The 23473-nt window shown below is 39.2% G+C and overlaps 1 protein-coding gene across 7 annotated transcripts in view; it reads left to right on the top strand.

The window, feature by feature from the left end:
• LOC140478845 (talin-1) overlaps positions 1–23473 on the top strand; it is a 259303-nt gene that overhangs the window by 131923 nt on the left and 103907 nt on the right. For all 7 annotated transcript variants that reach the window (XM_072572382.1, XM_072572322.1, XM_072572364.1 and 4 more), the window contains 6 exons: positions 2510–2637; positions 4483–4543; positions 12830–12934; positions 14014–14169; positions 18230–18331; positions 19998–20074. In XM_072572382.1, the coding sequence (XP_072428483.1) occupies positions 2510–2637; positions 4483–4543; positions 12830–12934; positions 14014–14169; positions 18230–18331; positions 19998–20074 (629 nt within the window). The remainder of the gene's footprint in view (positions 1–2509; positions 2638–4482; positions 4544–12829; positions 12935–14013; positions 14170–18229; positions 18332–19997; positions 20075–23473) is intronic.

The raw sequence follows: 23473 nt of genomic DNA, 5'->3' as shown, positions 1-23473 counted from the left end.
CGATGACACAACACTAGAAAGGATTATGACTGGTGAAGAAGGATTAGAAAACTTCAAGGCAATTTAGACAAGTTGAGTGAGTTGGCAGATTGGTGGCAGATGAGACATAACATGGATGAGCATGAAGTTATACACTTGTTCGGAAAAACAATGTCAGAGTACTACTTAATTTGAGCACAGGCACAAGGATATATTGCTGCAGTTGTTTGGGGTCTTGGTGAGACCACAGAGTATTTTGTGCAGACTTTGTCTCCTTGCCCCAAGGGAGGATATGCTTGCATTAGTGAGCAATGATTCATCAGATCGATTCTTGGGATGGTAGGATTGTTATATAAGGAGTGATTAGATAAATTGGGCAGGTATTCACTGTTCAGAAGAATGAGCGGGATCTAATTGAAATATAAAAATTCTGCCAAGATGGGACAGATAGAATGCAGGGATGATGTTTCCAGTGATTGGAGAGGTCGAAAATAATGGGTCACAGTCTCGGCTAGGTCATTTGAAACCAAGATGAGAAGTATTTTCACTCAAATTTTGATACACGACTTATGATTCCAAACCATATAAATTGTTTCCAGTAGTGAACAGTACAGATTTTTGTGGAAAGTCAGTTCCTGTATTTTTCCAATCAGAGTTAAATGATGACATCCTCTATTCAGAAGGTGGTGAATCTGTTAAATTCTCTACATCGGCTCTGGAAGTCAAGTCACTGAATACAAAATGAAGAAACAGTTTTCCAGATAGTGAAGGTGCCAAGGGTTATGGGAAATGTGTGCTAGTGTGGGATTGAGCTAGAGGATCAACTGTGAAGATATTGGCTGATGAATTAAACTCAATGGGCTGAATTACCTACTCCTCATTGTCTGTTTTCCGATGTTTGATGTGAAATTGAATCCAGAAGTAATTTAAGAAATCAGTAATCTGTATCTTAAAAATGAACCTTGATTTGTCTTTTGTAACTTAAAAGTAAACTAACATACTTGTGATCTATATTTTATACTCACCCTCTTTCCCCCACCTCCAAATAAGTTGTGTGAACAGTTACATATTGAAAAATCTGCTTTGTGTACAATTTGAAATGATGGATAATAATAAATAATGACCAAAATGGTAATGCAGCAGATGTATACATGAACTTCCAAAAAAACACAGCTAAGGTAACCTCGTCATCTCAGATTAAATGCTGATAAGAGGAGTTGCAGGACAGTCAGTAGAATAATGATATAAAATGCTAATGACTGAAGGGAAATGTCATTTAACTCAGACTGGGAAGATACAGCAACTGGTTTTCCGCAAAGATCTGTGCTGTATCTGGAAACAATTTATATAAATGATTTAGACTCAAATTGTGTCTCAAAATTTGTACGCGGCATCAAATTGGGGAGTATGGTTAACACTGAGCTAGAGTTTTTTTTAAAAAGTGCAAGATGTTAAACTTGGAGAAGAAAAATGAGTTTCAATTTATAAGTGTGCAGGGTTTAATTTGGTGGGAAGAAAAAGGACATTGTGCACTTATTGACAAATGTAAGTGTTTAAGTGGAGTGAAGGTTCATGAGGAATCTTAAGGTACAGACTGACTAATCATTGAAGATATTCATACAAGTTAATAAAGCCATTACCATGTAAACAAAGCTCTAGGGTACATTTCTAGAACAAATTCAAAAGCAGAGAAATTAGTTTAAATTTTTGTAGAGCTTTATAGAATCTTTCTCATGTAAAACATGTATGTCATCAGACAATGGCCAAGATTTAGTGGGCAAGAACAAATTTTCCTCCTGGTTAAATTGGAATTCAACATTGGCAGGCAAAGCTGCAATGGAACAGTGGGCTGCCTTCAAAGAATGGCGAGGAGGTGGTTTAGGTACAGCTAAAATACATTCCCACTGTGGAGAACAGATAGGGCAACCAAATCTGCAGCCTTCTGGATGCTAAGAAAGAGAATAAGGTGAAGCAGAAAGAGTGCAGTGTATGACATGTTGCTAATACAGAATGTGAACTAAGCTGTTATAAATGTTAAGTGGGGAAGTGAAAATGAGAGAGGAAAGAAGGAGCAGAAGAAAACAACAGAACCTATCAAAGAAGCAATCAAAAGTCTTCAAAGGTGTCTAAATAATGGAGGCAGATGCTTAAATTTATGAGGAGTCTAAAACTAGGAGCATATAATATATAAATATTAGCTAATAAATTGAATAAGAATATTTTATTCAAAATGTGGAACGTGCTATTTATTGTATGACTGCAGTGAACAGCTTAAGTGCATTTTAAGGGGAGTAGGATGAGGAAAATAACGGAGAAAGAAATAGCCATATGTTGCTGAGTTTAGCTGAAGGGTGTGAGGAATTGTAGGTGATGCACAAATTATTTCACCTATATTAAAAGTGAAGCAATATCTTAAATCATGTGAGCTGGTTTTTGAAAATTTTGTTCTATAATTTATTAGCTACTGACCCTGAAATGGTTATACAATTTTTAGCTGAATAATTGTTTTCTTTCTGTATTTCTACATCAGGCCAGAGATGACATTTTGAATGGTTCACATCCAGTATCCTTTGACAAAGCCTGTGACTTTGCAGGATACCAATGTCAGATCCAGTTTGGACCCCACAATGAGCAGAAGCACAAACCTGGCTTTTTAGAGTAAGTAGATACCTTTTTTTTTATCAAGATAACCTTAAACCTTTACTCATGCTTGTTTTGATCCAAGTAATGACATCATGATTAATTTTCCTGTTCATGTTATGCTGCTCAGTATTTGAACACTGAAACATCACTGGCATTTGTACATTATCTTCCATCAGCACCTCATACTTTGCATTTAGAAATTTTAATCTTTGTTTTCACTTCTGTCCAGAATATTATTAGCTGTAATACTGACAATTGTATTTTAGGTCATTCTCAAGTTTGTTCTAAAGATTTGAACGTTTAATTTATTTATTGATCCTTGTGTTGAAGGATTTCTAATGTCACTGTTACTATTTTTGATTTTTTTCACCTCTTGATATCACCTTTGCAATCTACTTGCAATTCCTTGATGTTCAGTAACTCCATAATTGTCAATACCTTACAGATATTGACTAAATATCTCTCAGCTGTATGATAAAAGCCATTTATCTTTGGGAATTAGATGTTTGAGTGCATTTAACTTGATTGAGGCCTCATTGTTTATTTTAGTCAATTAATTTATCAGGGTTATAGACCTCTTTGAGAAGGGCATGCTGTTTATTTCTTTACATGTGACTTGTAATTTTTTGTTTTTTGAGTTTCAAACCTGTCTACTCTTGCTATGACCTTATATGTCTTACTCTTTTTGTGTGACTGTTGTAATATTGTATAACTTTACTTTCTACCTTTTACTGTGCTTTTTCAAGGTCACTCTTTGCCTCTCTGTTCATCTAATATTTTGTTTCCACATTTTAGTTATTAACTTGTGACTCATTTAATAATTATTCCTGCAAGATCACTGTTACTCACTTTATTTCCTCATGGATCATTGTCGGTAAAATTCACAGATGACATCAGTCATCTTTTTGGCTGCAATAATCACTTGGATGACTTCCTGGCATTTGTAAAAAGAACGCACACCCTAATAATCAGTGATTTCAAGGATGTAAAGCAGAGAGGAAAGCACTTTTAAAATTTGCTTTTTTTTAATCATACGTCGTGTTCATGTGGCAGCAGTACATTTTGTGATAACTGTGGCAGCAGTACATTTTGTGATAACTGTGGCAGCAGTACATTTTGTGATAACTGGTCTGAATATTATAGTAATTAGTTATCGTTGCCTCCGACTTGGGTCATGTTTCTAGATTATTCGTGGACGTTTTAAAAAGCAAAAGATACTGCAACTTGTACAAACCTTTGGCAAAATAGTGTTCCACAGTACATCAATTTATTGTGCACCTTTTTATACCTTTGATTTATTCTTGGCTCATTGTCCATATTCTGCTATTCCAATATAAAAAAGGAACTCCCTCAGTATATCAGCAAGTTCAAAATCCAATTCTAAAATACTGAAAGAGAATTAATAAATGCAAATTGGCGATTAAGTTGAAGACCTTGTCTTTATAGTTGAATAAGATATTCTGGATCTCCAAATTGTTCTTGCATGTGAACATGTAACTGATTTATAGATGTGTATTCAGATTGGAAGTGTTAGTGGAAAATAGTCATGTCTAATCTTGCTACTGTGGTCTGTTTCAACGGGGAGGGTTTTCACACATGTGAAATTGCCAATTAACTGTTGGCAGTTACTTTAGGTGTTTGCCATCCATAAATTCACAGTAAATATGAGTTTGATTCACAATTTTGAATTTTTTGATATTTTAAGTGGGCTTGCTTGAATATGCTGATGTAGATGAATGTTTTATATATTGTAGTGCTACATGAGCAATGTGGAAGAGCATGGTTTAATTTAACTATATTTCAAACAAATGTATAAATCATCAGATATCACTTAATGCTGACTGTGTTAATCTTTTATAGTTTAAAAGAATTCCTGCCTAAAGAATACATCAAGCAGAAAGGGGAAAAGAAAATATTCATGGTAGGTTTTGCAAAGCATGATGTTTGTGTATAAAGCATTAAATGCAAGCAATACTCTTTTACACTGAAATTAAAAGCAGATTGTGACCTTGGTAGGAGGCTGGTTCTCTTTTAGATATACATGTTAAATGCTGTATTTTTAGAAATTTTGAGGTTGAGACTCTAATTTGATCAGAATCCTTTAATTCAGCCAAGAGACTTTTCAATATAAATTTCATTCATTATTTTGAATATGAACTGTGCTTCTGGGATGTCAGTGTCACAGGCACAGTCAGCATTAATCCCCCATTCTTAACTGCCCTTGAGAAGGAGATGTATTTGGAAACTGGTTATTAAGAATGTGTGAAAATGCATGTGGCCTATTGAACAGCTTTGGCAAGAAGAATAGAAAAGCAGTGTACTGTTTAAATGGAGAGAGTTTACAGAAGTGGTACAGAAGGAGCAGCGTGTTTTGGTAGATCAGTCACAAAGTTAGTATTTAGGGTGGTAAAAACAATGACTGCAGATGCTGGAAACCAGATTCTGGATGAGTGGTGCTGGAAGAACACAGCAGTTCAAGGAACAGCGAAATCGACGTTTCGGGCAAGAGCCCTTCATCAGGAATAAAGGCAGAGAGCCTGAAGCGTGGAGAGATGAGCTAGAGGAGGGTGGGGGTGGGGAGGGTGTTCAGGAAGGCAAGTGGAATGTTGTAATTTACTGTGAGGGAATGTAGAAGTTGAAGTTTTATTGCAGCTGTACAGGTATTGGTGAGACTACACATGGAGTGCTGTGTGCAATTTTGGTCTCCTTAAATGATAAAAGCTATATTTCTTCAGACAGTTAAGTGAAGGTTTCCTACTTCGGATAAAACTTATAAAGACAGATTGAACAGGTTAGATTTGTATCTACTGAGGTTTAAAAGAATGAAAGGTGATCTTATTGACGCATGTAAGATTTCGATGGTTCTGATGAGTCATAGAGTTATAGAGATGTACAGCATGGAAACAGACCCTTCGGTCCAACCAGATATCCCAACCCAATCTAGTCCCACCCAATCTAGCACCCGGCCCATATCCCTCCAAACCCTTCCTATTCATATACCCATCCAAATGCCTCTTGAATGTTGCAGTTATACCAATGTCCACCACTTTCTCTGGCAGCTCATTTCATCATGCACCACCGTCTGCGTGAAAACGTTGCCCCTTAGGTCTCTTTTATATCTTTCCCCTCTCGCCCTAAACCTATGCCCTCTAGTTCTGGACTCCCCCACCCCAGGGAGGATGGATACTTAGAGGTACTTCCATTTGTGAAAAAAAATACAAAAAGATTTAAGAATAAGAGCTACCTTATAAGACAATTTTTTGTTGTTAAAATGTGAAATCCTCTTATGATGATGGGGACTATGTCTTTAAATTTATTCAAGGCTGAGTTAGATCGACCTTTATTAGACAAGGGACTTGAGGGTTATGTGGTGCAGACAGGAAATTGGAGCTGAGAGCGCCACTAGATCAGCTATCATTTTCTTGAATGGTGGAGTAGTTTCGAAGGGCTTAATTCTGAAACTACATTCAATGTTCCTATGAAATATTGATCTGTTTTTGTTTTAGTCTTTTAAAAAGGCTTAAAAATGAAAATAATTTTAAACCGATAAAAGCAAATTCTTTGAAATTAAAAGGTGCTTTTTTTGTTTTAAAAGCATCTTACACTAAATTCTGTCGATCTGTAATCAAACATGTGCTTGTTAGGTCCACACCAAGTAATTTCTGAAGAAAAGCCTTTGGATTCAGGACATGAACTCTGTGCCTGTCCACAGATGCTGTCACACCTGTTGAGGTTCTCTCTTTTTTGTTGCCTTGATGTGTGAATTGTATTATTGAAGTCTATTCTAGATATTTGTAATTCCATAAAGGAGAATAGTACTTATGATCTGATTGCTGCTGAGGTCCAGACTTGGAGAAAAGAGCTCAATTCCAGAAGTGAGAACAACCTCCCTTGACATTATGGTAGTATAGCCAAATGTAAGTCAGGGGAATTAGAAGGAGTCATACCTGCCACAAAGGAGGATGGTTGTGGTGTTGGAGGTCAATCATTTCTGTCTCAGAATGTTACTGCAGGAGTTATAAAGTGATAGAGATGTACAGCATGGAAACAGACCCTTCGGTCCAACCCGTCCATGCCGACCAGATATCCCAACCCAATCTAGTCCCACCTGCCAGCACCCGGCCCATATCCCTCCAAACCCTTCCTATTCATATACACATCCAAATGCCTCTTAAATATTGCAATTGTAACAGCCTCCACCACATCCTCTGGCAGCTCATTACATACACGTACCACCCTCTGCATGAAAAAGTTGCCCCTTAGGTCTCTTTTATATCTTTTCCCTCTCACCCGAAACCGATGCCCTCTAGTTCTGGACTCCCCGACCCAAGGGAAAAGACTTTGCCTATTTATCCTATCCGTGCCCCTCATAATTTTATAAACCTGTATAAGGTCACCCCTCAGCCTCCGATGCTCCAGGGAAAACAGTCCCAGCCCATTCAGCCTCTCCCTGTAGCTCAAATCCTCCATCCCTGGCAACATCCTTGTAAATCTTTCCTGAACCCTTTCAAGTTTCACAATATCCTTCTGATTGGAAGGAGACCAGAATTGCACGCAATATTCCAACAGTGGCCTAACCAATTCCTGTACAGCCACAATATGACCTCCCAACTCCTGACCAATAAATGAAAGCATACCAAACGCCGCCTTCACTATCCTATCTACCTGCGACTCCACTTTCAAGGAACTATGAACCTGCAATCCAAGGTCTCTTTGAGCAACACTCCCTAGGACCTTACCATTAAGTGCATAAGTCCTGCTAAGATTTGCTTTCCAAAAATGCAGCACCTTGTTTTTATCTGAATTAAACTCCATCTGCCACTTCTCAGCCCATTGGCCCATCTGGTCCAGATCCTGTTGTACTCTGAGGTAACCCTCTTCGCTGTCCACTACACGTCCAATTTTGGTGTCATCTGCAAACTTACTAACTGTACCTCTTATGCTCGCATCCAAATCATTGATGTAAATGACAAAAAGTAGAGGGAGCAGCACCGATCCTTGTGGCACTCCACTGGTCACAGGCCTCCAGTCTGAAAAACAACCCTCTACCACCACCCCTCTGTCTTCTACCTTTGAGCCAGTTCTGTAGCCAAATGGCTAGTTCTCCCTGTATTCCATGAGACCTAAACTTGCTAATCAGCCTCCCATGAGGAACCTTGTGGAACGCCTTACTGAAGTCCATATAGATCACATCTATTGCTCTAACCTCATCAATCTTCTTTGCTGCTCGTTCAAAAAAACTTAGTCAAGTTTGTGAGACATGATTTCCCACGCGCAAAGCCATGTTGACTATCCCAAATCAGTCTTTGCCTTTCCAAATACGTGTACATCCTGTCCCTCAGGATTCCCTCCCACAACTTGCTCACCACTGAGGTCAGGCTCACCAGTCTATAGTTCCCTGCCTTGTCTTTACCATCCTTCTTAAACAGTGGGACCACGTTTGCCAACCTCCAATCTTCCGGCATCTCACCTGTGACTATTGATGATACAAATATCTCAGCAAGAGGCCCCACAATCACTTCTGTAGCTTCCCACAGAGTTCTCGGGTATACCTGGGGATTTATCCACTTTTAACCCTTTCAAGTCATGCAGTACCTCCTCCTCTGTAATCTGGACACTTTGCAAGATGTCACCATCTCTTTCCCTACAGTTTATATCTTCCATATCCTTCTCCACAGTAAATACTGATGGAAAATATTCATTTAGTATCTTCCCCCATTTTCTGTGGCTCCACACAAAGGCCGCCTTGCTGATCTTTGAGGGGCCCTATTCTCTTCAGAGTTACCCTTTTGTCCTTAACATTTTTGTAAAAACCCTTTGGATTCTCCTTAATTCTGTTTGCCAAAGCTATCTCATGTCCCCATTTTGCCCTCCTGATTTCCCTCTTAAGTATACTCCTACTTTCTTTATACTCTTCTAAGGATTCACTCGATCTATCCTGTCTATACCTGACATATGCTTCCTTCTTTTTCTTAACCTTTTCTTCACATTTTTGGATCATTGGAATCTCTTTTGGGGTAGAAGTGACCTGTACAAGAAGGACGGATTGCACCTAAATTGGAAGGGGACTAATATACTGGCAGGGAAATTTGCTAGAACTGCTTGGGCGAATTTAAACTAGTAAGGTGGGGGGATGGGACCCAGGGAGATAGTGAGGAAAGAGATCGATCTGAGATGGGTACAGCCGAGAACAGAAGTAAGTCAAACAGTCAGGGCAGGCAGGGACAAGTAGGACTAATAAATTAAACTGCATTTATTTCAATACATGGGGCCTAATGGAAGGCAGATGAACTCAGGGCATGGTTAGGAACATGGGACTGGGATGATATAGCAATTACGGAAACATAGCTCAGGGATGGGCAGGACTGGCAGCTTAATGTTCCAGGATACAAATGCTACAGGAAGGATAGAAAGGGAGGAGGGGGAGTGGCCTTTTTGGTAAGGGATAGCATTACAGCTGTGCTGAGGGAGGATATTCCCAGAAATACATCCAGGGAAGATATTTGGGTGCAACAAAGAAATAAGAAAGGGATGGTCAAGATTGAGATTGTATTATAGACCCCCCAATAGTCAGAAGGAAATTGAGAAACAAACTTGTAAGGAGATCTCAGCTATCTCTAAGAATAATAGGGTAGTTATGGTAGGGGATTTTAACTTTCCAAACATAGACTGGGACTGCCATAGTGTTAAAGGTTTAGATTAGATTACATTACAGTGTGGGAACAGACCCTTCGGCCCAACAAGTCCACACCGACCTGCCGAAGCGCAACCCACCCATACCCCTACATTTGCCCCGTTTAGATGGAGAGGAATTTAAGTGTGTACAAGACAATTTTCTGATCCAGTATGTGGATGTACCTTCTAGAGAAGGTGTAAAACTTGACCAACTATTGGGAAATAAGGCACGGCAGTTGACTGAGGTGTCAGTGGGGGAACACTTTGGGGCCAGCAACCATAATTCTATTTGTTTTAAAATAGTGATGGAAAAAGATAGACCAGATCTAAAAGTTGAAGTTCTAAATTGGAGAAAGGCCAATTTTGACGCTATTAGGCAAGAACTTTCGAGTTCTTCCAGAACACTATCCTAGACCCAGCTGCCTTTAGCAGTTTTATCTATAAACTAATCTCCATCTAAAGCGCAGAAGTGGGAATGTTTACTGATGATTGTAATACTAAAGGATCAACAAGCTGTCTGTGTGGAACCACAGGAGAAGGGTTAGATATTAAACAAGCATTTTGTCAGGATTTACTGTAGAGAAGGACATGGAAGCTAGAGAACTTGGGAAAATAAATAATAATATCTTAAAGTGTCCGTATTACAAAAATTGAGGTGTTGGAGGTCAGAGACCGAGGGGTGACCTTGTAGAGATTAATAAAATCATGAAGGGCGTGGATAGGATGAATAGCCAAGGTCTTTTTCCTTTGGTGATGGAGTTCAAAACTAGAAGACATAGGTTTAAGGTGAGGGGAAAGATTTAAAAAGGATCTGAGAGGTAACTTTTTCAGAGGGTAGGGTGTGTATGGAACAAGCTGTCAGAGGAGGTGGTGTAGGCAGGTAAAATTACAACATTTAAAAAGCATCTGGATAGTTATGAGTAGCGAGGGTTTAGAGAGATATGGGTCAAGTGCTGGCAAATGGGACTAGATCAGATTGGGATGTCTGGTCAGTGTGGGTGAGTTGAACTTAAGGGTCTATTTCCATGCTGTATAGCTCTGACTCTACTCAATGCAATTTAAAACCTTGAGATTATGAAGCTCTCTATGTCTAATGCAGCAAGACGTGGATGAGAAGCAAGGCTTGGAATGTTAAGTGTCAAATAATATTTGTGCTGCTGAAATGCCAGTTAATATCATTATCATCAATGAATCCCAGTGCATCAATGTCCTTGGGGCCATTTCAGACAGCAGTTAAGAGGCAAAACAGGTTTCTGGGAGTCTGGAGTCACAATCAAGGTCAGCACCTAAAGGATTTTACTGAACTAGATCTGGTTGTACAATTCAGTTTTCAATTTCAAAGTCGTGAATTGAATTTAAATTCAATAAATTCCATGGTGGGAATTCAACCTGTGCCCAGAGAACAGTAGCCTGGGCCTTTGGTTACCAAATCCAATGACATTACCACAATATTACTGTCTCTGCCATTTGACAGTCACCTCAAAACCTGTCCGTCATCTGTCAGAAATGTGATGGAATACTCCCCACTTGCCTGGATGTGTACAGCTCTGACAACAAGAAGCATAGCATTATCTGGGCTAAAACTGACCACCTGTACAGCAGAAATTAAAATAGCACCTTCCAAGATGACTTCCTGTAGAAGGACAAGGGCAGCAGATATGTGGGAACGCTACCACCTGAAAGTTCCCCTCCAAGCCACTCACCAACCTAATTTGGAAATATATCTCCATTCCTTCATGTCACTCGGTCAAAATCCTGGAATTGTGAGTCAACATGCAGCATGTGCACTGCAAGGCTCTTTGACATCACCATTCAAATCCTTGGTCATCTGGAAGGACAAGATCAGCGGATATGTGGGAACACTACCACCTACAAGATTCCCTCCAAGTGAAATACCATCCTGACTTCGAATTAATTGCGTTCCTTCATTCTCATTATGTCAAAAAGCTGGAATCCTTATCAGCACTGTGGAACACCACATGATCTGCAGTGGTTCTAGAAGGCAGCTTGCCATCACCTTGAGGAATAGACAGCAAATGCATGCTTTGCCAATGACATTAACAGCCATGAGGGAAAAAAATAAGATTATTTTTCCTTCTCCGAAGGTTGTTGCGTGTTTCAAAATTAATTAGTGTAGACGCCAAGAGGCTCAAATAAAAATGAATGAATTAATTGAAATCCTATTTAGAAATGTATGCTATTTTTTGTTTTCTTTGGCATTTGTTTTTTTGGATATCAGGCACTCGTTCCTAACAGTAACAGCAGTTTGGGAGAATTCTGGGAACCCAGTGCTCAGTTTGATGAGCTTGTAGGTTAGTACTGGGTATTTCTATTTGGAATAACCAAAATTGATATTAGAGTGGGAATTCAAACAGCGTAGACAGTACATTACTAAGATTTTTAATAGGTATTTTGTTTTTAAAAAAGCTCTTGTATATAATCTATTTTGCATCAGGTGGCAAATGTTTTCCATAAACAATTTATTTTTATAATGTCAGCATTTCCCATTACTTGAATCTGTCACCTGTCACAATTGTCTTGTATCTGTGCTCTGAGCATTGGGTGGTGCTGCACTGTATATCCTGTTCAATTCCTCCTGCACCATTTCTCAGTTCTTGAGGCTTGGTTTTTCAGCCTGTGTGTTCATTCTTTGCTATTCAGAATGCACTGTTGGAAATTTGCAGCATGTTTTGGTTGCGGAAAAGATTGCAGAAGCCTTGAGCTGCCACTGATTGACCTAGCTTGACTGGCACCAGCACTTCTGCATTTGCTTTAGTTTTACTTCTGCTATTTTCTGCTCTTTATTTACCATTTTCCTAGTCTCATTGCTGCTGATAACTTTCCAATCTAAGAGAATCTGACCATAGGTGTCTTTTGGCAGAGGCTTACCTTTCATTAAGCTTTTCAAATGCCTGAACTATGTTAAGATCTGCCAGCTGTAATTTTTTTCAGCTTAATATGATACAAGCAAAGCTGTCATTTGAAATGCTTTTCAGTTTGATTCTGTCAATCACCAAGGCTATTTCAGAAGGTTTTCACCTTTGTGTTGCATAGAGTTGTGCTTTCTCACGTATTGTTATGATGATCTATCTCTGAAATTGCCCAACATCATTCTTACTTTCTTGTCTCTTGCCATCAAAGGCTTAATTTCATTAAAAAAAATCTCATTCTGCCTTTCCAGTCCTCCTCCTCCTTACTCCATTCTCCTTTTAAAATTCTTCTCCATCCTCACATCTTCTGCTCCATCTTCAAGAAAAATGTTTTGTTTTAACAAGTTTCTGGCCCTGGGAATATCTATCACATTTCCAAACTCTTTGTTTTTAAAATGATTTTATCCTTTTGCCCCCACAACCATTCTGACTTTTAACATTTTTCGTCTCTTTCTCAGCATCCACTGATATATCCTTAAAGTATTGTTGAGCATCTTCTGTACATGGGCGTCATGTTTGAAGTGCACATTATCGACATCAAATCTCAGTGATTAAAGCTAACCAGAGGAGTCAAACTTGCATTTTTTTTTTTAAATACATAGACGCACAAAAACTGTGCCAACATGACTGAAATGGAGGCTAAAGTGTTGTATGTGAAGATGGCCCGATCATTAAAGACATATGGAGTTTCCTTCTTCTTGGTTAAGGTAAGTGGTTACTGTAAATTTTGAAGTAATCAAATTTTCAAGTTTTTATGCAACAATGTTTTTATACTGTTTGTTTTGGCTTGCTTTATTTTAATTAAATGTTACCAAATTATGCTCTTCATTTCAAACATAAAATAAATCTTTAAAAAAAAATAGAAGTCAGTGGAAAAGCTCAGCAGGTCTGGCAGCATTTATGCAGAGAAATCAAAGTTAACATCTCTGGTCCAGTGATCCTTCCTCAGTTCTGAGAAACCATTAACTTTGATTTCTCTTCCCAGATGTTGAGAGACCTGCTGAACCTTTCCAGCGGCTTCTATTTTTATTTCTGATTTACAGTATCCACAGTTCTTTTTGTTTTCTATTTAGTAAACTAAATGTAGTTCATTTGAAATGTCACAAGTGTTTAATGGTCGATAAGTTTCCCCTTTGCTTTGAGTAAGCTGCCAGTGTGGCAAAACTGAAAGCATATCCTTTGATCAGGAACTAGTGCACTATCTAAAGAATATTGTTTTCAGGCACTAGGTTTTAATGGGAAGCCACAGTAATATGTCAAAACATAATTTCTGAGTGACAGAAATTAGCTTGTAGTTGATTATCCTTGACCTTCATATGGTAGGAGTGTTTTTCCTTTGAGTCCTTCTTACATCAAAAATAGGCTATGTTCCTCTAAATGGAGCTAATCATTAGATACCATGCTTCCCACTCTCCTCCTTTTGTACTTAATTAATCAATCAATGGCATTAGTCCTTTCATTGTTTCACTGGGACACTTGAATTATGTGCATGCTTGTACTTTTTGGATTAAACTATATCATGTATTTTGCTTTGCAAATTATTTACTGGATGGTTCTTCCCTTCCCCCATCCCTCCAAGTATGCATTTGGTATGTATCTAGCAGTCACTCAGGAAATCTTATAATGCATCTGATTGCTTCCATAAAACTTGTTAATTTGACAAGTGTTCGTGTTGTTTTTGGTTAGACACTTGTAAATTTTGGAGCCTATGCTTATAACTCATTATCTATCTTGCTCCCTTGCAATTGTTGTTTTCTTTAAACATAAAATGTTAAATATCCTACAGGAGAAAATGAAAGGGAAGAATAAACTTGTACCCCGTTTATTGGGGATTACCAAAGAAAGTGTTATGCGTGTGGATGAGAAAACAAAAGAAGTGATACAGGAATGGAACCTCACTAACATCAAACGATGGGCAGCATCACCAAAGAGTTTTACCCTGGTATGTTTTTTTTTATAGCAAGTGTCTCTGCCTTGCAGTTCTTTGCAAACCAATTGGACTTCCTAAAAGTCGAAGCACATTGAGCATACATTGCCCTGCACATAGTATAAAATATGATGGTTTAAGATTCCAGTTTGTTCTCGCTCATTAATTGCTTAGTCTGCAAAATGTTTTTTCTTTTAATTGAACCAAGTTAGTGTAACACTTGTAATACCTGAGGTAATTATAGGAAAATGTATCAAGACAGCATGTGGGTGGGGGATTTACAGTTCAGTGTTAATTGGGCATGCCATTTGTGAAGTTCACCAACATTGGGCAGCTAAGAAGCAAATTTAAGTCAGTACAAATATGACCCATGGATTTGCAGGGAGATGCTTAAGTGCAACTCAAAACGTGTCTTTGTAGATTTTCTTTTGTTACTCGGAGTACAGAGGAACCTCTATTATCCGAACGAAATGGGCGGGCACTATTTCATTTGGATAATTGGTTATTCGGTTAATTGATTCAATGCCTCTTCTCTGGGGCTTAGTTTTCTGAAGCTTTGTTTTTCCTCGCTCTGCCTGCCTTACTTTCTCCCCCCCCCCCCCACCCCGTCTCAGGGTTTGTTTCTGAGCAGACAGACATTTGTGTGTAAGGGGAACTCCCATCCCCCTCCCACTGCCCAGTTCAATGGATTGATTCAGCGAGCACTTGCTGAGGCCACTCCCAGTTCTGGAGACTAGGCAGCAGCACAATGCGCGTGTGCCCCCCCCCTCCACCGGCGCCCCCCCCCCCCCCCCCCCCAACCCCGCAATACTGCCCCATTCCCCACGCGCAGCCCTAACCCCATCCAAACCCGTCCCCCTGTGTGAACCCCTAACCCCATCGAACCTGCTCCCTCCCCCCACCCCCAACTCCATGGGGCAGCTAGACTAGACACCAACAGCAAGACTACTGCTGTCTTTTTTTTGGGCAGGGGGAGGGGAAGTCTCCAATTCCCTGCGTGCGCACAATTTTTCACTGCAACTTTTTATCAAGTTTCACCTTTGCCCTGTACAGGACAACATTACAGAGATTTACTGGGGAAGAGGGGTTTAGGGTACACACCAGTGTAGAACTCCAGGTAAAGTGTGGGGAGAGAGAGAGAGAGCACAGGCAGTCAGTCATTTGAAGACGGTGCCTGGGCTCCCATTGATATCCAGGACTGTTTTCGGCAGTGTTTCAGTGAGCCGAGTTTGTTTTTAATCATTGTAAACAAAAGACATGATCCGTGTTGCAAACACCTCTTTGATGTAATGTTTCTATCAGAACCTCAAGATCTCCTTCAGATAGTCCGATATTCGGATAATCGAGGTTCCTCTGTATTCCAGTTGCTCTCTAATAGTGGATCTTATGCAAGCTTCCTATATTCTATACTTTGTTATAGTGTAGTGTTTTTATTTTCAGTACTGGATTGAGACTGACATACTTTTAATGGTGCAGAAGAAGGACCTGAGAGTTTATGAGCAGAAATATTTAAAATTTGGCGAGACTAAATTTAAATTTAAATATGGGATTCAGGCTTTATAAGTAGAAGCATCAAGCACAAAAGTTTATACAAAGCTACTATAAATCACTAGGCCTCAGATAGAGCATTGTGCCCAGTCCTGTGCACCAAACAAGAACTACAACATTTTGTTAGATTAGATTACTTAGAGTGGAAACAGGCCCTTCAGCCCACCAAGTCCACACCGACCCTCTGAATAGCAACCCACCCAGACCCATTCCCCTACATTTACCCCTTCACCTAACACTATGGGCAATTTAGCATGGCCAGTTCACCTAACCTGCACATTTTTGGACTGTGGGAGGAAACCGGAGCACCCGGAGGAAACCCACGCAGACACGAGGAGAATGTGCAAACTCCACACAGACAGTTGCCTGAGGCGATAATTGAACCCGGGTCTCTGGCGCTATGAGGCAGCAGTGCTAACCACTATGCCACCGTGCCGTCCCCATCTATCAAGAATGTCCAGACTTCAGAGTGAATGTAGAGATACACGAGCACCAGGATTGGAGGAACATTAAGAGCTGATGTTAATTATTTTACAATAAAAGTAATGGTTGAATGAAGCGGTCAAATGCATTGCTTGTTCATATTAGGCAAGTGTGAAGGGATGAATTCTAGAAGTGAAAACTATACTTGGGGCAAGAATTCTTGATTTGGATTGCAGACCATGACTGGCATCTCCAATTTCCCCTACCTTAATGCAAATACATTGTTCCTGATTTTGACGTGGGTTCAGAAGAACAGTTTCTAATCTATATCAAGATTGCCAACTGCAATATTCCTTGTGAAATGATGCTAAGTTACTTGCAATGACACCAATGTAAGCATTTAAAGTTGTACATGCAGCATTTACTACTTTTACTACTCACAAGGACCTTAACACTGAAAATCAAGGTCTGCAACTAAACAATATTTAGTCCTTACTGGAACACTTTTATTATCAAGGGTCATTGTATAAGGTACCAATCCTATCAGTGTTTGCCTGAACATTTACAGTCCCAGGACTTAAAATCATGTTTTGATCATTGGCAGTTTTTAAACAAAGGTAATAGGGATTGAATATACTGTACAAGATACCAATGTTGCAAGTCTGAAGTCATTATAAACGAACTGAAAGTCTCTTGAAAGCTGATGGGTTTTAATTTAACTGGCACCACCAAATGCCAGTGTATGCTGAAAAATGCACATCTTTCTATGATAACATTAATATTTCACCTTTGTGTTCTGATTTGCATCTGAACCTACACTTCAGCAATCAATAGTTTCATAACACTGGGTTCTGTCCGTTGCTGTAAGATATTAACTTCCTATTGAGTGAATCTTATCTCATTCCGTTTTCATCCTTCAGACAATACACGTATCAAGGTTGTCTCTGAGTGTTGTTTACTAAAGAGTATCTGTGATGCAACTTGTGATGTCCTTGAGTAATTTCAGAATGAAGCTAAAGGCCAAACTATGGTTTTCTCTTTCTTACTATAATATGGCAAATTTTTAAATTGGTATTTGTAAAAAAAAAATTGAATGAAGTGCTCGACCTTGTGAAGTTGCCAAAAGTTAAAATCGGGTGCATTGATGAGAACAAACAGTTATGTTTGTCTTCCAGCTCCCGTAAGGGAAGAAAGTAGTATTAAACTCAACCAAATGTTGCCATCTTGTCTTAACTTTTAGACTAGAAAAAATAGAAGAGTAAGGGAAATTATGGATCAGATCTAACATTAGTCACATAATCATTCTCGCATATTTTGTATCGCAATATAATTGAAAGAATCATTTTCAGATTTAATGTTGTGGTTCTAGACAGTGTACTTGTTAAATATGATTGGAGTTGAAATTATCCAATCATTTCATATTTGTGTTGTTGGCTTACGAATAATATTATTTCGTCTATTGGTAGAGGTTTTGAGTACTCTAGCTGTGCTGGAAGAACTACTGATAAGGAAAAGGCGTCAAGCTTCATGAGCAGATGCTACAGAAGCAGATGAAAAGTTTGCTTGACCCCACCCCGTACTGTCTCAATTACAAAGTTTAACAACATCTACTGTAAAACAAGAACTAATGAGGTTATAAAGCATATTTTATTTCAGATATATCAAAGTAATTAACTAATTGCTTTTTGAAGCTTCGTGACTGTTATGCAGTCAAATAGCATATTGTAAGCCCTTAAGTCCTTCTAAACAACAGTGAGCTACAGTACACTAATATTTTGATCATAAGATTTGTCCTTTAACACATCACAGAGTATTCTCCACTGTTCAATTTGCACTATGGGACTATTTGCATCCACCCAAACGAACAGACTGGGCCTTGGTTTAACACATGACCTGAGGGTGTCTCCTTATATGGTTGAGTCCTAGGGTGCAACTTGAAATCATAACCTTCTGACTCAGAAAATCTGCTGTCACTAAGCCATCACAAACTAAAGGAGGAAATGCAAAAGAGAGATTTGTGAAAAGTAATAAATTGCGATTAAATTTGATGTTTTGAGCTGTATGATGTTCTAAGGAATTTTTTTGCTACTTTTCCTCCATGCAGGATTTTGGTGACTATCAGGATGGTTATTACTCAGTTCAGACAACTGAAGGAGAACAAATTGCACAGCTTATAGCTGGATACATCGACATCATTCTGAAAAAGGTATTCTAGTAAATTTCTTTCTTTGGTTGTCATCTGTTTAGTTTACAAGTGTGTTTAGATTTTTTACAAATTTCCACTGTAATACAGATATAGGGAATGATGTCAAAATGTGACAATCTTTAGTTTTGCTGATGCAGAAAATCCATAAAAACAATAAAGCTTATCAATATATTCCCTGAGAATCATAGTGAAATATGCCTGAATCAGGTGGTCATGAAACTGTTTGAGCTTGTGGAAGCTTAGGAGGTATTTTTTATTGATTCATGGGATATGAGCATTTCTGGCTGGCCAGTCTTTTTTATTGTCTATCCTTAATTGCCCTTGAGAAGGTGGTGGTGAGCTGCTGCTTGAACCACTGCAGTTCATGTGCTGTATGTTGATCCTTAAGGAGGGAATTCCAGGATTTTGACCCACTTGTTGTTGGACTTGTTTGTACTATGGGCTGAATTTGTGTTGGAGAAGGGAGGAAGATAAGCGACCTTAGCACCACTCAGCTGGAAAATGTCAAATTGGTCAGAATTTCTGTTTCTAGCTACTCTTTTTGGTAATTCCTAAAACTGATTTTAAGAGATGGTAGAGAGCAGGTTTACTCAATTGGGAAGTAGAAGATTGACCTATGATGAGTAAATGTTCTCTACGTTTTCTGGAATCTAGAGGAATGATAGAGCTGATCTTACTAAAACATGCAAGACTCTGAAGGGGCTTAAGGTCAACATGGGTATATTATCATGATAAGGAGCCAATCGCTCATGACCTTGGTGAGAAGAATCTTTTACACTGAAAGATAGTAATCTTTGGAGTTTTCATAGGCTGGAATGCTTCATTGCTGAGCATCGTTAAAGCTGAGATGTACAGATTTTTGGTATCTCGGGGAATCCATTGATTTGGGGAGCAGCCTGGAAAGTGAAACTTGTTTTGAATGGAAGAGCAGACTCCAGGGTCATGTGGTTTACTCGTATTTGTAATGTTCTTGATGGTTTTAAAAAATAAGTACAGGGTTAAAAGTGATGGAATGAAAACAAGAAATCAGAACAAATTTAGAAATGTAGTTTTAAAGCATGTTCTTAACCAAATAAGAAATCATTTTTTAAAAAAAAACAAGTCAGCATTATTATTCTGTTAGTGCTCGTTTTTATACGGGCATGGTGCTCAATTTTAAATGTGATTTTGAATATTGCTTCCACCATTGAATTTTTGACAATGTAACTTTATGTGCAAGTATAACAAGCTGTAGTTTACTATTCTCGGCTGTTAAGATGTTAAATCCTGTTTGTTTTCAAGTCAAGTTGAATGAGACACAGTGAAGAAAGCAGTGCATTGTTGACTATTAATAAAACTATGTTATCAGTCAGAACTGAGAATCTGTTTGTGAATCCATTCCTTATTGGCTTATCACTGAGAATGTCTTGCAATTGAAGAATTTTAGTAAGGTGATTTAGCCTTTGTGGTCAACTCATTTAGAGTATTATCAAGTGTTTCTGTATTAAGTGGCCAAATAATGGTAAAATTTGGCAACTGAGTTCTAGATTTGTACTGGTAGGAATTGGAGTGCAAAGCTAGCCAGTTCTCAAATCGGATCTTCCGTTTAACAACAAATGGGTTAGTAAAGAGTACACTGGGGAACTTGGCTTTCAAAGCAGATACAAATAAACTTTCCTCTTCGTAGAAAAAAAGCAAAGATCATTTTGGATTGGAGGGCGATGAAGAATCTACGATGTTGGAGGACTCTGTGTCTCCCAAGAAGTAAGTGGAAAAATAAAACACGTAAAAGACTCTTTTTTTTTTTTTTAAAGTTATGAGACCCATGCAAAAATATTAGTCCACAATCCAGGTAAATGAAACTGGAAGTGATGCTCATAATGTAGTCAGGACCAAATTCTATCTAAAGTTGTATGGCTTCTTTCTATTCTCCAGAAGAAATGTGTCACTTCTACTTCACCTTCCCCGTGTTTGCAGTTGTACCTTAAGACCTTGTACCTCTTCACCTGTGAAGTGAGGAAATATCCTTTTTAACAATGACATGTTCATTATGCAAGAAAAAAGTTGTAGAATAATATCTGGTTTTGAATGGTTAAATTATGGGAATGGGTTGGTTAAACTAGGCATGTATTTCCTTGAATATAGAAAGTTGAACAGGGTGCCCGCTAGTGCAGTAGTAGTGTCCCTATCATTGGACTGGGAAGCCTGTGTTCAAGTCCCTTCGGCTCCAAAAGGTGTGTAATAACATCTCTGAAAAGGTTGATTAGAAAAGTAGAACATTAAAGGGTAATCTAACCAAAACTTTTTAAAGCAATATGCAAGGAAACAATTTTCTCTGGAGGAATCTAAAATGAAGCCACATCCTAAAATGAAGTGGTAAAGGTTTAGATGGAGAGGAATTTCTTAAGTGCGTACAAGACAATATTCTGATTCAGAATATGGATGTACCTACTAGAGAAGGTGCAAAATTTGACCTACTCTTGGGAAATAAGGCAGGGCAGCTTACTAAGGTGTCAGTGGGGGAGCACTTTGGGGCCAGCGACCATAATTCTATTCGTTTTAAAATTGTGATGGAAAAGGATAGACCAGATCTAAAAGTTGAAGTTCTAAATTGGAGAAAGGCCAATTTTGACGGTATTAGGCAAGAACTTTTGAAAGCTGATTGGAGGCAGATGTTCGCAGGTAAAGGGACAGCTGGAAAATAGGAAGCCTTCAGAAATGAGATAACAAGAATCCAGAGAAAATATATTCCTGTCAGGGTGAAAGGGAAGGCTGGTAGGTATAGGGAATGCTGGATGACTAAAGAAATTGAGGGTTTGGTCAAGAAAAAGAAGAAAACATAAGTCGGGTATAGACAGGATAGATCGAATGAATCCTTAGAACAGTAGGAGTATACTTAAGAGGGAAATCAGGAGGGCAAAAGGGGGACATGAGATAGCTTTGGCAAATAGAATTAAGGAGAATCCAAAAGGTTTTTACAAATATATTAAAGACAAAAGGGTAACTAGGGAGAGAATAGGGCCCCTCGAAGATCAGCAAGGTGGCCTTTGTGTGGAGCCACAGAAAATGGGGGAGATACTAAATGAATATTTTGCATCATTATTTATTGTGGAAAAGGATACGGAAGATATAGACCGTAGGGAGATAGATGGTGACATTTTGCAAAATGTACACATTACAGAGGAGAAAGTGCTGGATGTCTTGAAACGGTTAAAGGTGGATAAATCCCCAGGACCTGATCAGGTGTACCCATGAATTCTGTGGGAAGCCAGAGAAGTGATTGCTGGGCCTCTTGCTGAGATATTTATATCATCGATAGTCACAGATGAGGTGCCGGAAGACTGGAGGTTGGCAAACGTGGTGCCACTGTTTAAGAAGGGAGGTAAAGACAAGCCAGGGAACTATAGACCAGTGAGCCTGACTTCGGTGGTGGGCAAGTTGTTGGAGTGAATCCTGAGGGACAGGATGTACATGTATTTGGAAAGGCAAAGACTGATTCGGGATAGTCAACATTGCTTTGCGCGTGGGAAATCATGTCTCACAAACTTGATTGAGTTTTTTGAAGAAGTAACAAAGAAGATTGATGAGGGCAGAGCAGTAGATGTGATCTATATGGACTTCAGTAAGGCGTTCCACAAGGTTCCTCATGGGAGACTGATTAGCAAGTTTAGGTCTCATGGAATACAGGGAGAACTAGCCATTTGGATACAGAACTGGCTCAAAGGTAGAAGACAGAGGGTGGTGGTAGAGGGTTGTTTTTCAGACTGGAGGCTTGTGACTAGTGGAGTACCACAAGGATTGGTGCTGGGCCCTCTACTTTTTGTCATTTACATCAATGATTTGGATGCGAGCATAAGAGGTACAGTTAGTAAGTTTGCAGATGACACCAAAATTGGAGGTATAATGGACAGCGAAGAGGGTTACCTCAGATTACAACAGGATCTGGATCAGATGGGCCAATGGGCTGAGAAGTGGCAGATGGAGTTTAATTCAGATAAATGCGAGGTGCTGCATTTTTGGAAAGCAAATCTTAGCAAGACTTATACGCTTAATGGTAAGGTCCTAGGGAGTATTGCTGAACAAAGAGACCTTGGATTGCAGGTTCATAGCTCCTTGAAAGTGTAGTTGCAGGTACATAGGATAGTGAAGAAGGTGCTTGGTATGCTTTCGTTTATTGATCAGAGTTGGGAGGTCATGTTGTGGCTGTACAGGACATTGATTAGGCCACTGTCATGCAATTCTCTTCTCCTTCCTATCGGAAAGATGTTGTGAAACTTGAAAGGGTTCGGAAAAGATTTACAAGGATATTGCCAGGGTTGGAGGATTCGAACTGTAGGGAGAGGCTGAACAGGCTGGGGCTGTTTTCCCTAGAGCGTCGGAGGCTGAGGGGTGACCTTAGAGGTTTACAAATTATGAGGGGCATGGATAGGATAAATAGACAAAGTCTTTTCCCTGGAGTCGGGGAGTCCAGAACTAGAGGGCATAGGTTTAGGGCGAGAGGGGAAAGATATGAAAGAGACCTAAGGGGCAACGTTTTCACGCAGAGGGTGGTACGTGTATGGAATGAGCTGCCAGAGAATGTGGTGGAGGCTGGTGCAATTGCAACATTTAAGAGGCATTTGGATGGGTATACGAATAGGAAGAGTGTGGAGGGATATGGGCCGGGTGCTGGCAAGTGGGACTAGATTGAGTTGGGATATCTGGTCGGCATGGCCAGGTTGAACCAAAGGGTCTGCTTCCATACTGTATGTCTCTCTGACTCTATGAATGTTAGCCCATTTTGTTGTGCACTCGGAATGTACTTTATTTCAGTCAAGATAGTGAAACTTCTCTCTCTTCTCTTTCCAAGTTGAATTTGACACTGGCCAATTGGAACTTGTAAGCCTGAGATTTGGTTGGTACTGAAGAATATGAAAAATATCTGTACATAGATTTGAGGCAGAGATCAGCTATGCTCAAGTTAAATGGTGGAAATGGCTTGAAGGAGCCTGAAAGGCCTATTTCTGTTTCTACATTCCTGTGTTCCTTTATGATGAAATGGTGTAACACCATAAATGCAACTACATTTGAAAAATAAGCAGCAACTTGAATAACGTTCTGATTTTCTTCATGTCTTTGTAATATACGTTTAATGAATTGATATTATTTATCTGCACTACTATT

Source organism: Chiloscyllium punctatum, chromosome 1, assembly GCF_047496795.1.
Source record: "Chiloscyllium punctatum isolate Juve2018m chromosome 1, sChiPun1.3, whole genome shotgun sequence".
Classification (NCBI taxonomy): Eukaryota; Metazoa; Chordata; class Chondrichthyes; order Orectolobiformes; family Hemiscylliidae; genus Chiloscyllium; species Chiloscyllium punctatum.
Note: the sequence above shows the minus strand (reverse complement) of the source record. Positions and strands in the feature narration are given on the sequence as shown.